This window comes from Haliotis asinina, chromosome 5 (assembly GCF_037392515.1).
Source record: "Haliotis asinina isolate JCU_RB_2024 chromosome 5, JCU_Hal_asi_v2, whole genome shotgun sequence".
NCBI classification, from domain to species: domain Eukaryota; kingdom Metazoa; phylum Mollusca; class Gastropoda; order Lepetellida; family Haliotidae; genus Haliotis; species Haliotis asinina.
In genome coordinates, this window is record NC_090284.1 from 3,059,127 (window position 1) to 3,073,498 (window position 14,372).

Consider the following 14,372-nt stretch of genomic DNA (forward strand, 5'->3'; position numbering starts at 1 on the left):
GGATACAGGGGACATACTGGCAGAAACAGTACTTTGGTGTACAAGGGACATACTGGCAGATACGACAGCATGGTGCCCAGGGGGTCATACTGGCAGATACGGTAGCATGGTGTACAGGGGTCATACTGGCAGATACGGTTCCTTGATGTACAGGGGACATACTGGCAGATACGACAGCATGGTGTCCAGGGGTCATACTGACATGTACGGCAGCTTGGTGTAAAGGGGACATATTGGCAGATACGGCAGCATGGTGTAAAGGGGACATACTGGCAGATACGGCACCTTGGTATGCAGGGGTCATACTGGCAGATACGGCACCTTGGTGTACATCGGAAATACTGGCAGATACGGCACCTTTGTGTACAGGGGACATATTGGCAGATACGGCAGCTTGGTGTACAGGGGACATACTGGCAGATACGGCAGTTTGGTGTACAGGGGACATACTGGCAGATACGACGGCATGGTGTCCAGGGGTCATACTGACATATACGGCACCTTGGTGTACAGGGGACATACTGGCAGATACGACAGCTTGGTGTACAGGGGAAGTACTGGCAGATGCGGCACCTTGGTGTACAGAGGACATACTGGCAGATACGGTTCCTTGGTGTACAGGGGACATACTGGCAGATACGGCAGCTTGGGGTACAGGGGAGATACTGGCAGATACGGCAGCATGGTGTACAGGGGACATACTGGCAGATACGGCAGCATGGTGTACAGGGGACATACTGGCAGATACGGCAGCATGGTGTACAGGGGACATACTGGCAGATACGGCACTTTGGTGTACAGGGGACATACTGGCAGATACGGCACCTTGGTATACATATATCGAATCCCATTACTGTCACTGTTTTGAGGGAGACGCGGCCGTACATAGGGTAAGACCTGTAGTATAGCAGTCTGTTGTTGTGCTATGCAACATGAAGGCGACATTTGGTATAGAACGTTAACGTAACCTGTATTCTACTGATTGTCATTTGAAACCATAGTATGATTCGGGAAGACGTGAGAAGACTTGGAGGGTAAATAGCTTTCATTAGATTCTTAACAGTTGCATGTTTTAGTTTCGTCAGAAAAGACAGAAGCTAAAACGGAACGAAAATTTTACATTCATGCCAAAATATTTGGGGCACGGAAGGCCTATTGTAAAGGATCCCAAGTACGAAAGTCATAACCTGATAAGAAGGACCCCGCTCAATTAGATGAATAGATCTTTTATTCAGAGGACTGCGCTAATTCTAATTAGACAACTTTGGACGCCGGGAGTAATGGATCACGATCGGAAAGGAAATTAAATATGATAACAGATGAAAGAACTACCTGCATTTAGAATAGAAAGGAAAATAAAAGAAAACAAAAAACAAAAACAAACAAACAAACAAAAACAAAACATAACAAAACAAACAAATAAACAAACAAACAAACAAACAAAAAACAACAAAAAAACCTCCCAAAATAACAAAAAAAAGAACAATACAAAACAAAACCGTGAAATGACAACATGTAATGAAATTGCAAATATTACTTTATATTAACTGTCCAAAGTGTGATATTTACATTACACTATATGTACAGTACTAGTGTATAATGGCATGATATTTACAGCCGAGACGACACCGGCGCACCATCCCCACTTATCCAGGCTACTGGTGTAGCCATACCGCCGTGTTACATGATGACCATGCGTTTCCGCTAGACCACCAGTCTGTATGTTGGTTTTTGGACTAGTTTCCCTACTAATCTCACTAAACAGTCTCTTTAAACTCGTTCCCAGAGTATCAAGTATTATTTGACGATTACTTCAGGGCCATCGGTATACGCTGACCAGAACTATCACTTCAAATTCTTCCTACTTTATCTCACTTCTGAGAGATTCATTTATCCAGATTTGTTAGGAACTCGATAACACTAACGATGCGAAAAAATTGCCTCTACAAGATTGATCTGTACAACCTTAGACACCTGCTTATTGTAAAAGCTGTTGTCTTGAGCGACCTGGGTCAACGGTCGCACCAAAGAGTCTGCTAACTCCGCTGACACTCGGCAATCTCTGGCGGTCATAGGTGGCAGGTCGACTTATGGTACGTTTTACGTCAGTGAGAAACTCCCTTTGTCAAACACATTATAACTGTGTTGTAAGCAGTGCTACACAGTCACGTGGTAATTACAGTACAAAACTACACCTATATTACATACACATATGTACATGTCATACAACACTAATATGCATCACACTCGATGTAGCGGAAATACTCTGTCTACTTCCGGTGCTGCAAATCAACCGGAACCAGAATTCCCGCATGTTCAGCTTCACGCTTTGATGGCCAGTGGTTACAGCATGGTGTCATAGTTACCTGTCTACACAACACGAAACCATCTATATACCAAGTCCCCATCTTTCGCTGTTATGCATATCAGCGCCACCTGATGTCCCGTGAGGCTATATACCTTGATTCACAGCATCCTTGTCGTCTGGTTAAGGCCGCCCTAATCAACATCCACAATAGCACGAGTCTGTGATTGGGTAAGGCACCTTTACCCATTTACATCTTTTCCCGAGTTTAACATGGCGGCCTCTGTGGGGTCTCACCCACCCTTCTGTGTTGTTGGAATCGTCATTCGTGTTTCCGCCATGTCGTGAGGGTCGTCTGCCACGACCTCTGTTTCCCCGCCACGGTCGACAGTGCCACCTGAGAATCTTGATTCGTCGTGATTTAGTGGGGATACAGTGCATCCCCGGCGGCCAGGAACAGGAAGGTGTCCCTACACATTCACCACGTTTGATCCAGCGCGGCCAGAAGAAGCTGCCTAGGTCCTCCCAGAGGTAGTGCACTGGGCACGAAGCCCTACGGACCAGCCAAGACTGCATCGCTTGTATCACCGATTGGTTCAGTTGGAGCTGTATGCCGTTGATGTCGGTAAGGTCGATGTCGAGTCTCTGCACTGCGTCCACGGTGTCGTCTTGCACTTGCTGAACTATGACTTCATTAACAAGGTTCGGTCTTTCGACAGACATGAAGTTTTTGTCAAAATCCCCAGAAAGTCTTTTCATGAGTTTGTGTGTCTTGAGATGTTTCTTTCTGGGTTTGAGCCTGAGAAGGTCAGAATCACGGGTGGGTATCTTCAACATCAGTCCATGAGATGCCGGGTTCACGGCAAGTGGAGGCTGTATGGCCCTTCTCAGGAACGGAGGCATGTCGCCTAGAACGTCACCGAGCAACTGGACGCCCACGACCACTGACATCACACTGTGAACAACGTCATTCACCCTCATCGTGAACCTCTGCAACGTACAAAAAATATAATATCAGGCTCATGGCATCATTTTTTTAAAAAGATCTGAGTGGGCAAGTATTGCCTGACTTTTTAATGACGATTTGTTGATATTCCATGAAACGTGCTTTTCATGAGACAGGACAAGATTAATACCAGAGCGACGTGTTGCATGCAGGCAACGAAAGCTCACAGCAACAACAGTCGTCGTAAAAAGTCTTCGGTGCAAGTCTGGAGATGAAGATACAGCCAGTGACAAGTATTTAACAGTGTTATGACTAATACTTATACAGTTATCTCTCCTTGTTCACAACAGTAGTTAGACGTTAGACGTTTTACGGGCGGAGATTGTCTTGTAAAGACACAGACATCTTGGCTGTATTGCACACACACACACACACATCGGGCTAACTCCGACAGGAGACGGTATGGCTACCATATGACAAGGGGACTGGTATGGAAGGGAGAGAGAATGCTGAGATGAAAGTTGGAGCCCGCACCTGCTGCTTACAGACGTAAATTCTAAATAGCCATGGGAATGATGTAATGATGTCAACACTTGTGCTGAAGAGGCATGGAAAAACACAAGGGAAACAATTTCAGTTATGGAACCATGACAACACGTGCGCTGCTATGATTCATGAGATATGGTATAAAACGTGTTTGTCTCCGTTAAGGCGGAAGTCGTCTGACAAATGAGAAAAAATGAAACGATACTGGTCTAGTTAATCACCATAATTCAAAACATGTAGAAGACTGCAAATTCTGGTTATTCAGAGAGCATAGAACACTGAACACTGATACGGGGAACTATTATTATTATATGATGTTTGTTTAGAGCCAATTTCCAGCGCAGCTGATCAAAGGCGCTTTGTTTTCCCATCGGTCATACGATGCCGATTTCAAAGGAATGTCATAGTTTTCAGTCTCAACTCCCTGGCGATCATACAACTCTTGAAATCATTTAGGCGGACCCAGTTAATGTGGGTGGCTTCCCCAGCCTTACGAGGTAGCTATTCACAGCTGGATGGACTAGGACATAGTCACAGCAACTTGTTCACGTTCTACTGCAAGTTGCGGTACCCGCAACTGGGTGTTTGCACGTATCCACGTGGCCACTATCTGATCATTTATCCCGTTTATCGTCGGTTCTTTTAAATGCAAAGGGTTGTGTACTGTACACTGGGGGTTGTGATAACATGGAAAGAGTGTTCACACAAGTTGACTGCAAGGTTTTCACATCCGGTCACAGTTGGGCTCGATCCCGGAACCTCAAGCTATCTTGATCACTAGTTGGCGCCGTACATCGCTCGCCCAACGCGCCAGAGGCGTCCCCGCTATTTAGAGAATATACAAGACACTGATACATGTCACTACTCAGATTATATATAACTTCGGTACATGCCATTTGAAATTCCATATCCTTTTCTATAAGTTTGTTATGGTGTAGGTCTTGCAAACCAGAGAGAGATTACAAATGAAAGCAAATTTAGGTCCCAAAGATTATGTCAGCGAATAAGCCTTACCTACCCCACCTTCAGCAGTGTTTGTTTCAGTTATCAGACCAAGCTGTGGTCAGTTGTCATGTCACTAAGCTTTGTCCAGTCCAGATCCAAGTTCTAGTAGGGTTCACTATCTTCGCCGAGATGTCGGGGACACTGTCGTAACTGCACACATCCGCTCCAACCATTCAATTATTATATCCTAATGACACTTAATGCTCTAGGTACGCAACAGCGCATGATTGATCTTCAAATGTCGTGTTTTCACTCCTGGTCGGAGAGTGAGTGATGTGTTCTCGCTGTGAGATCCCCTATCCCCATGACGTAGTTCTACAACTTGGTCACGTGACACATGCGTCTACTCTCACGGTGTATAATCCTCCCATTCATGCTTTTTGCGACTCGTGTGCGCATTCTGTTAGTGATTACCATTCCATCGAGCCTGGGGAATGGTGTCGCGCCAAACTGAACGTGCAGTCGGCACGTAGACGGAACAATTGACAACCCCGGATGTATGACGGGGGACAGTTAATTGCTTTACACCGAGCAATGGCGGAATGGCGGATCCAGATTACCCTGTGATAGGGCGTGTACAGACGGACGATAGGTTAACACTTGTCAACTAGAATCAGCTTCCTAGGTGGACGAGATGAGCAGGTCTATGCACATACTATACATTATTTATCCACACCATCCTGCACTATATACACATATACCCACTCCGCTCTAGACTACTTCCACATATACCCACTCGACCCTACATCATATACACATATACCCCTCCCCCTAGACTACTTCCACATATACCCACTCGACCCTACACCACATACACATATACCCCTCCGCTCTAGACTACTTCCACATATACCCACTCGACCCTACATCATATACACATATACCCCTCCACTCTAGACTACTTCCACATATACCCACTCGACCCTACATCATATACACATATACCCCTCCGCTCTAGACTACTTCCACATATACCCACTCGACCCTACATCATATACACATATACCCCTCCGCTCTAGACTACTTCCACATATACCCACTCGACCCTACACCATATACACATATACCCCTCCGCTCTAGACTACTTCCACATATACCCACTCGACCATACACCATATACACATATACCCACTCCGCTCTAGACTACTTCCACATATACCCACTCGACCCTACACCATATACACATATACCCACTCCGCTCTAGACTACTTCCACATATACCCACTCGACCCTACACCATATACACATATACCCCTCCACTCTAGACTACTTCCACATATACCCACTCGACCATACACCATATACACATATACCCCTCCGCTCTAGACAACTTCCACATATACCCACTCGACCCTACACCATATACACATATACCCACTCCGCTCTAGACTACTTCCACATATACCCACTCGACCCTACACCATATACACATATACCCACTCCGCTCTAGACTACTTCCACATATACCCACTCGACCCTACATCATATACACATATACCCCTCCGCTCTAGACAACTTCCACATATACCCACTCGACCCTACACCATATACACATATACCCACTCCGCTCTAGACTACTTCCACATATACCCACTCGACCCTACACCATATACACATATACCCACTCCGCTCTAGACTACTTCCACATATACCCACTCGACCCTACACCATATACACATATACCCACTCCGCTCTAGACTACTTCCACATATACCCACTCGACCCTACACCATATACACATATACCCCTCCACTCTAGACTACTTCCACATATACCCACTCGACCCTACATCATATACACATATACCCCTCCGCTCTAGACTACTTCCACATATACCCACTCGACCATACACCATATACACATATACCCACTCCGCTCTAGACTACTTCCACATATACCCACTCGACCCTACACCATATACACATATACCCACTCCGCTCTAGACTACTTCCACATATACCCACTCGACCCTACACCATATACACATATACCCCTCCACTCTAGACTACTTCCACATATACCCACTCGACCCTACACCATATACACATATACCCCTCCGCTCTAGACTACTTCCACATATACCCACTCGACCCTACATCATATACACATATACCCCTCCACTCTAGACTACTTCCACATATACCCACTCGACCCTACACCATATACACATATACCCACTCCGCTCTAGACTACTTCCACATATACCCACTCGACCCTACATCATATACACATATACCCCTCCGCTCTAGACTACTTCCACATATACCCACTCGACCCTACACCACATACACATATACCCCTCCGCTCTAGACTACTTCCACATATACCCACTCGACCCTACACCATATACACATATACCCCTCCGCTCTAGACTACTTCCACATATACCCACTCGACCCTACATCATATACACATATACCCCTCCGCTCTAGACTACTTCCACATATACCCACTCGACCCTACATCATATACACATATACCCCTCCGCTCTAGACTACTTCCACATATACCCACTCGACCCTACACCATATACACATATACCCCTCCGCTCTAGACTACTTCCACATATACCCACTCGACCCTACATCATATACACATATACCCCTCCCCCTAGACTACTTCCACATATACCCACTCGACCCTACACCATATACACATATACCCCTCCCCCTAGACTACTTCCACATATACCCACTCGACCCTACACCATATACACATATACCCCTCCCCCTAGACTACTTCCACATATACCCACTCGACCCTACATCATATACACATATACCCCTCCCCCTAGACTACTTCCACATATACCCACTCGACCCTACACCACATACACATATACCCCTCCGCTCTAGACTACTTCCACATATACCCACTCGACCCTACACCATATACACATATACCCCTCCACTCTAGACTACTTCCACATATACCCACTCGACCCTACATCATATACACATATACCCCTCCGCTCTAGACTACTTCCACATATACCCACTCGACCCTACACCATATACACATATACCCCTCCACTCTAGACTACTTCCACATATACCCACTCGACCCTACATCATATACACATATACCCCTCCGCTCTAGACTACTTCCACATATACCCACTCGACCCTACACCACATACACATATACCCCTCCGCTCTAGACTACTTCCACATATACCCACTCGACCCTACACCATATACACATATACCCCTCCGCTCTAGACTACTTCCACATATACCCACTCGACCCTACACCATATACACATATACCCCTCCACTCTAGACTACTTCCACATATACCCACTCGACCCTACACCATATACACATATACCCCTCCGCTCTAGACTACTTCCACATATACCCACTCGACCCTACACCATATACACATATACCCCTCCGCTCTAGACTACTTCCACATATACCCACTCGACCCTACACCATATACACATATACCCCTCCACTCTAGACTACTTCCACATATACCCACTCGACCCTACACCATATACACATATACCCCTCCGCTCTAGACTACTTCCACATATACCCACTCGACCCTACACCATATACACATATACCCCTCCACTCTAGACTACTTCCACATATACCCACTCGACCCTACACCATATACACATATACCCCTCCGCTCTAGACTACTTCCACATATACCCACTCGACCCTACATCATATACACATATACCCCTCCGCTCTAGACTACTTCCACATATACCCACTCGACCCTACACCACATACACATATACCCCTCCGCTCTAGACTACTTCCACATATACCCACTCGACCCTACATCATATACACATATACCCCTCCGCTCTAGACTACTTCCACATATACCCACTCGACCCTACACCATATACACATATACCCCTCCCCCTAGACTACTTCCACATATACCCACTCGACCCTACACCACATACACATATACCCCTCCGCTCTAGACTACTTCCACATATACCCACTCGACCCTACACCATATACACATATACCCCTCCGCTCTAGACTACTTCCACATATACCCACTCGACCCTACACCATATACACATATACCCCTCCACTCTAGACTACTTCCACATATACCCACTCGACCCTACACCATATACACATATACCCCTCCGCTCTAGACTACTTCCACATATACCCACTCGACCCTACACCATATACACATATACCCCTCCACTCTAGACTACTTCCACATATACCCACTCGACCCTACACCATATACACATATACCCCTCCGCTCTAGACTACTTCCACATATACCCACTCGACCCTACACCATATACACATATACCCCTCCGCTCTAGACTACTTCCACATATACCCACTCGACCCTACACCATATACACATATACCCCTCCACTCTAGACTACTTCCACATATACCCACTCGACCCTACACCATATACACATATACCCCTCCGCTCTAGACTACTTCCACATATACCCACTCGACCCTACACCATATACACATATACCCCTCCACTCTAGACTACTTCCACATATACCCACTCGACCCTACACCATATACACATATACCCCTCCCCCTAGACTACTTCCACATATACCCACTCGACCCTACACCATATACACATATACCCCTCCACTCTAGACTACTTCCACATATACCCACTCGACCCTACACCATATACACATATACCCCTCCACTCTAGACTACTTCCACATATACCCACTCGACCCTACACCATATACACATATACCCCTCCACTCTAGACTACTTCCACATATACCCACTCGACCCTACACCACATACACATATACCCCTCCGCTCTAGACTACTTCCACATATACCCACTCGACCCTACACCATATACACATATACCCCTCCGCTCTAGACTACTTCCACATATACCCACTCGACCCTACACCATATACACATATACCCCTCCCCCTAGACTACTTCCACATATACCCACTCGACCCTACACCACATACACATATACCCCTCCGCTCTAGACTACTTCCACATATACCCACTCGACCCTACACCATATACACATATACCCCTCCCCCTAGACTACTTCCACATATACCCACTCGACCCTACACCACATACACATATACCCCTCCGCTCTAGACTACTTCCACATATACCCACTCGACCCTACACCATATACACATATACCCCTCCGCTCTAGACTACTTCCACATATACCCACTCGACCCTACACCATATACACATATACCCCTCCGCTCTAGACTACTTCCACATATACCCACTCGACCCTACACCACATACACATATACCCCTCCGCTCTAGACTACTTCCACATATACCCACTCGACCCTACACCATATACACATATACCCCTCCACTCTAGACTACTTCCACATATACCCACTCGACCCTACACCACATACACATATTCCCCTCCGCTCTAGACTACTTCCACATATACCCACTCGACCCTACACCACATACACATATACCCCTCCACTCTAGACTACTTCCACATATACCCACTCGACCCTACACCACATACACATATTCCCCTCCGCTCTAGACTACTTCCACATATACCCACTCGACCCTACACCATATACACATATACCCCTCCCCCTAGACTACTTCCACATATACCCACTCGACCCTACACCACATACACATATACCCCTCCGCTCTAGACTACTTCCACATATACCCACTCGACCCTACACCATATACACATATACCCCTCCACTCTAGACTACTTCCACATATACCCACTCGACCCTACACCATATACACATATACCCCTCCGCTCTAGACAACTTCCACATATACCCACTCGACCCTACACCATATACACATATACCCCTCCCCCTAGACTACTTCCACATATACCCACTCGACCCTACACCACATACACATATTCCCCTCCGCTCTAGACTACTTCCACATATACCCACTCGACCCTACACCACATACACATATACCCCTCCGCTCTAGACTACTTCCACATATACCCACTCGACCCTACACCATATACACATATACCCACTCCGGTCTAGACTACTTCCACATATACCCACTCGACCCTACACCATATACACATATACCCACTCCGCTCTAGACTACTTCCACATATACCCACTCGACCCTACACCATATACACATATACCCCTCCACTCTAGACTACTTCCATATATACCCACTCGACCATACACCATATACACATATACCCCTCCGCTCTAGACAACTTCCACATATACCCACTCGACCCTACACCATATACACATATACCCCTCCGCTCTAGACTACTTCCACATATACCCACTCGACCCTACACCATATACACATATACCCACTCCGGTCTAGACTACTTCCACATATACCCACTCGACCCTACACCATATACACATATACCCACTCCGCTCTAGACTACTTCCACATATACCCACTCGACCCTACACCATATACACATATACCCCTCCGCTCTAGACTACTTCCATATATACCCACTCGACCATACACCATATACACATATACCCCTCCGCTCTAGACCAAATGCACATATACTAACGCCACTTTAGACCATATACACATATACCCCCTCCGCTCTAGACCAAATACACATATACTAACGCCACTTTAGACCATATACACATATACCTCCTCCACTCGAGACCATATACACATATACCCATTCCGTTCTAGACCATTTACACATACACCCACGCCACTCTAGACCATATACACATATACCCTCTCCGCTGTGGACCATGTACCAATATGCCCACTCCACCCCAGACGATATACTAATAGACACATACCCACTCCCACACATAATGCACATAGGTGGATCGGGAGGGTCCTGAAAGTTTGTGTAAGGCCCCTCTTCTCCCAGGACTGTATCCGACTGTGTACAGACATATTCACGTATGGTGTCGTAATGTAGTTCTTGTCTAGCATTACATCTTTTTTGGTAAATATTTTGTTGTAGTAATCACTGCCTAGTCTTCTTGTCACCTTGTGTCATACTGAATTGACGCGACGTGTTCAGAAGGGTGCACAATAATGAATGTTTCAGAGACGCAAATGCGCATGCATAATTGCATGGAATCGGATTTCACCTGGGCGATCCAAGCATAACTGTGCTTGTAAATATGAATTCCTTAACAAAAACAAATAAAAAAGGCTGATATTAGGGTTTAAGAGGAGTACTCGCCGGGCCATAGTTATCGTTGTGCACCCATAGGGCTGCAGTCACACCAAGCTAGGAGACTGATCCGATAGCGCATCGACACGAGGAGACACAGTCAAACATTATTTACATGTAATTATACCTCAGTTCCATTCTGGCGCCAGTTTACGGACAGTGACGTCACGATGCGCAGAAGTGGAGCACGTAGAGCTATTAACGATAAGCCAGCAACACTTCTACTTGCAGGCCATGATGCATGCCATATCGGTATGGAGGTTTGCATGACGTCCGCTGATATGGCACGTCTGCCTGACGACAGTAGGAACTGAGCAGTAGCTACATACACCGTATCTCCACATATATACTTTACAAAGGTTTGGGCAAGTGTTTGTAGAATTTCAAGGTCACGACCCAGATATAATACCACGTACCAATGGACAATATTAAGGGTTAGGCTCTCAGATAATGTAACATTGGTCGAAGCAGAAATAAAACTTGAGAACGTTTTCTCTTTCAACACAAGGCCTATAAAGCACAACTTCAAATCAGAAAGTACATCAACAGCTTAACTTTATTCTATAAGAACATTATCCTGCAAGAATCCACAGCGACCAGCAATGCTCTGGAGGCATTACATAACAGCATACGTTGAATAACCTGGAAGTAACATAGATTCAATACGATTACAAACTTAATTTTCTTGAAAATAATAGCATAGTACTGACCACAAAACGCTTTCTCAGTATGGCTGCTTGACTGTTGGAGAAATGGGTGTATTGCTATTGGCGTGAACAAGTCTGTGTAGTTTCGGTTAAATTGTACTCGATGTTTCTGAGGAGAAGCACGTCAGGCAAACAGGAAACAGCATCAGGTCTCGTGATAGGGTGCTAAAATAAGTAACACCCCACTCATCTCACTCACCCATCGCCACCCCAGCCACCAGTTCTTCCAGTTAACGGCGGGTTCCTTATTGAACCAGAGTGCCCTTTGTCTTGATATGTAACCTCAGGAAATTCCGGATAATTGCATTTGGTCGAGAGAAGTGTATGCCACTGGTATATTTTGACGCCCACTACTCCAAAAGGCCTAATTAAGTGTCCAAAAGACCATTTGACCTCTAAACAACATTACATACTCGGTGTTTGAATGTTCACGACAATACTAATAACACAATCTAACGGGAACAAGAACAGGAACACCTGTGTCATCTCTGTCTCTATCTACATGAAGGAAGTCATCAAACGATATCTAGTGGCTAGAAGACCTAACGTATTACGTGACTGAGAAAGGTCTCTTTGGAGGTCCTCGCTACACGCTAGTGCTAGTGTTATAACTAGTGATGGCGTCCCTCAAAACAAGGCCGTACGCATCAAACAGCGCTTTCTGTCAACTTTCGGTGACTCTCAAATTATGACGTGATGCCACCTCGTCTTCAGGATTGTCTTCGTCCTCCCTGTTTCTTTATGGTTGCCTCGTGCGTGACATGCTTCCCAACCGCACCTCTCGTGGGCTCCTATCTAGCGCTGACATGTTCAGCAAACTTAACGCTCCACACATTTACAGTGGTGATAGATTTACCACCTACAACTCGTGGCTCCCGCAGATATGGGTTACTTGTATCTTTAAAGGACGGCTGTTGTCAGTGAAGGGATTAAACAAAATATTTTATCACTGCAATAAAATTAGTAAGATTGTCAGAACGTGTAAACGATCGGTCTGTGGCGAGGGTTGTGGATTGGGATAAGGGCTTCCCCGTGACACTGTGGACATACACTACAAGGTAGACCATACAGCGGCGTTCGCTGGAACCCTTTCAGTTTTTCACAGCAACTGAAACTGAGGCCGGCTTTAGTATCAACACCACATTTCAGAGTGGACGTAATCAGACAATGCTGTCAACACACATCGCGTCACGTCTGATAGCGTCAAGGAGAGCGTACAGTAAATACGTAATGTAGTCATCTATTTGTTTTGCAACAAACCATTGAGAAAGAGACGAAGGTCAGGCAGAAGTATATTAGGGCTATACATCCCTGGTATTTAGTCAGATAACTGTCTCTGTTGGAGTGAGGAACTGCCGTACGGCCGCAAGGGTCATTGTCATCAACATCGTTCCTCAGAGCGCAGATGTAGCATTACAACACATGCCAACATGCCTTATTACCTTCCTTCAGGCAAGCTTGTGGGTAACACAGAACACAAGTGGCACTGTACAAGCCGTGGTGACAGACAGGTGACACTGTGCAGCACGTGGTGACAGACAGGTGGTACTATACAGGACGTGATGACAGTCAGGTGTCACTGTAACCGACGCGGTGACGGACAGGTAACGCTGTATAGGACGTGATGACAGAGAGGTGACACTGTACAAGACGTGATGACAGACAGGTGACATTGTGCAGCATGTGGTGACAG

At 45.9% G+C, this 14,372-nt stretch overlaps 2 protein-coding genes across 3 annotated transcripts in view; both read right to left on the reverse strand.

Annotated features, from left to right (window-relative positions):
- Window positions 1–480: 480 nt before the first annotated feature.
- Window positions 481–837, reverse strand: LOC137283315 (homeobox protein ESX1-like). Its single transcript, XM_067814768.1, has one exon. It carries the CDS (start codon window positions 835–837, stop codon window positions 481–483), a length of 357 nt encoding a protein of 118 aa, XP_067670869.1.
- Window positions 838–1,519: 682 nt separating this feature from the next.
- Window positions 1,520–14,372, reverse strand: part of LOC137283713 (noggin-2-like) — a 28,149-nt gene continuing 15,296 nt past the window's right edge. Inside the window, exons 1-2 of one of the 2 annotated variants that reach the window (XM_067815377.1) lie at window positions 4,816–4,892; window positions 1,520–3,295 (exon numbers count right to left, since the gene is read on the reverse strand). In XM_067815377.1, coding sequence (XP_067671478.1) covers window positions 2,504–3,286 — 783 coding nt within the window. In that variant the 5' untranslated portion in view covers window positions 3,287–3,295; window positions 4,816–4,892 and the 3' untranslated portion in view covers window positions 1,520–2,503. Of the gene's footprint in view, window positions 3,296–4,815; window positions 4,893–14,372 lie in introns of those variants that run through there. The other variant, XM_067815376.1, reaches the window with a different exon arrangement.

Coding starts and splice junctions, on each gene's coding strand:
- LOC137283315 (XM_067814768.1), bottom strand. CDS start 837: ATGTATACCAAGGTGCCGTATCTGCCAGTATGTCCCCTGTACACCAAA.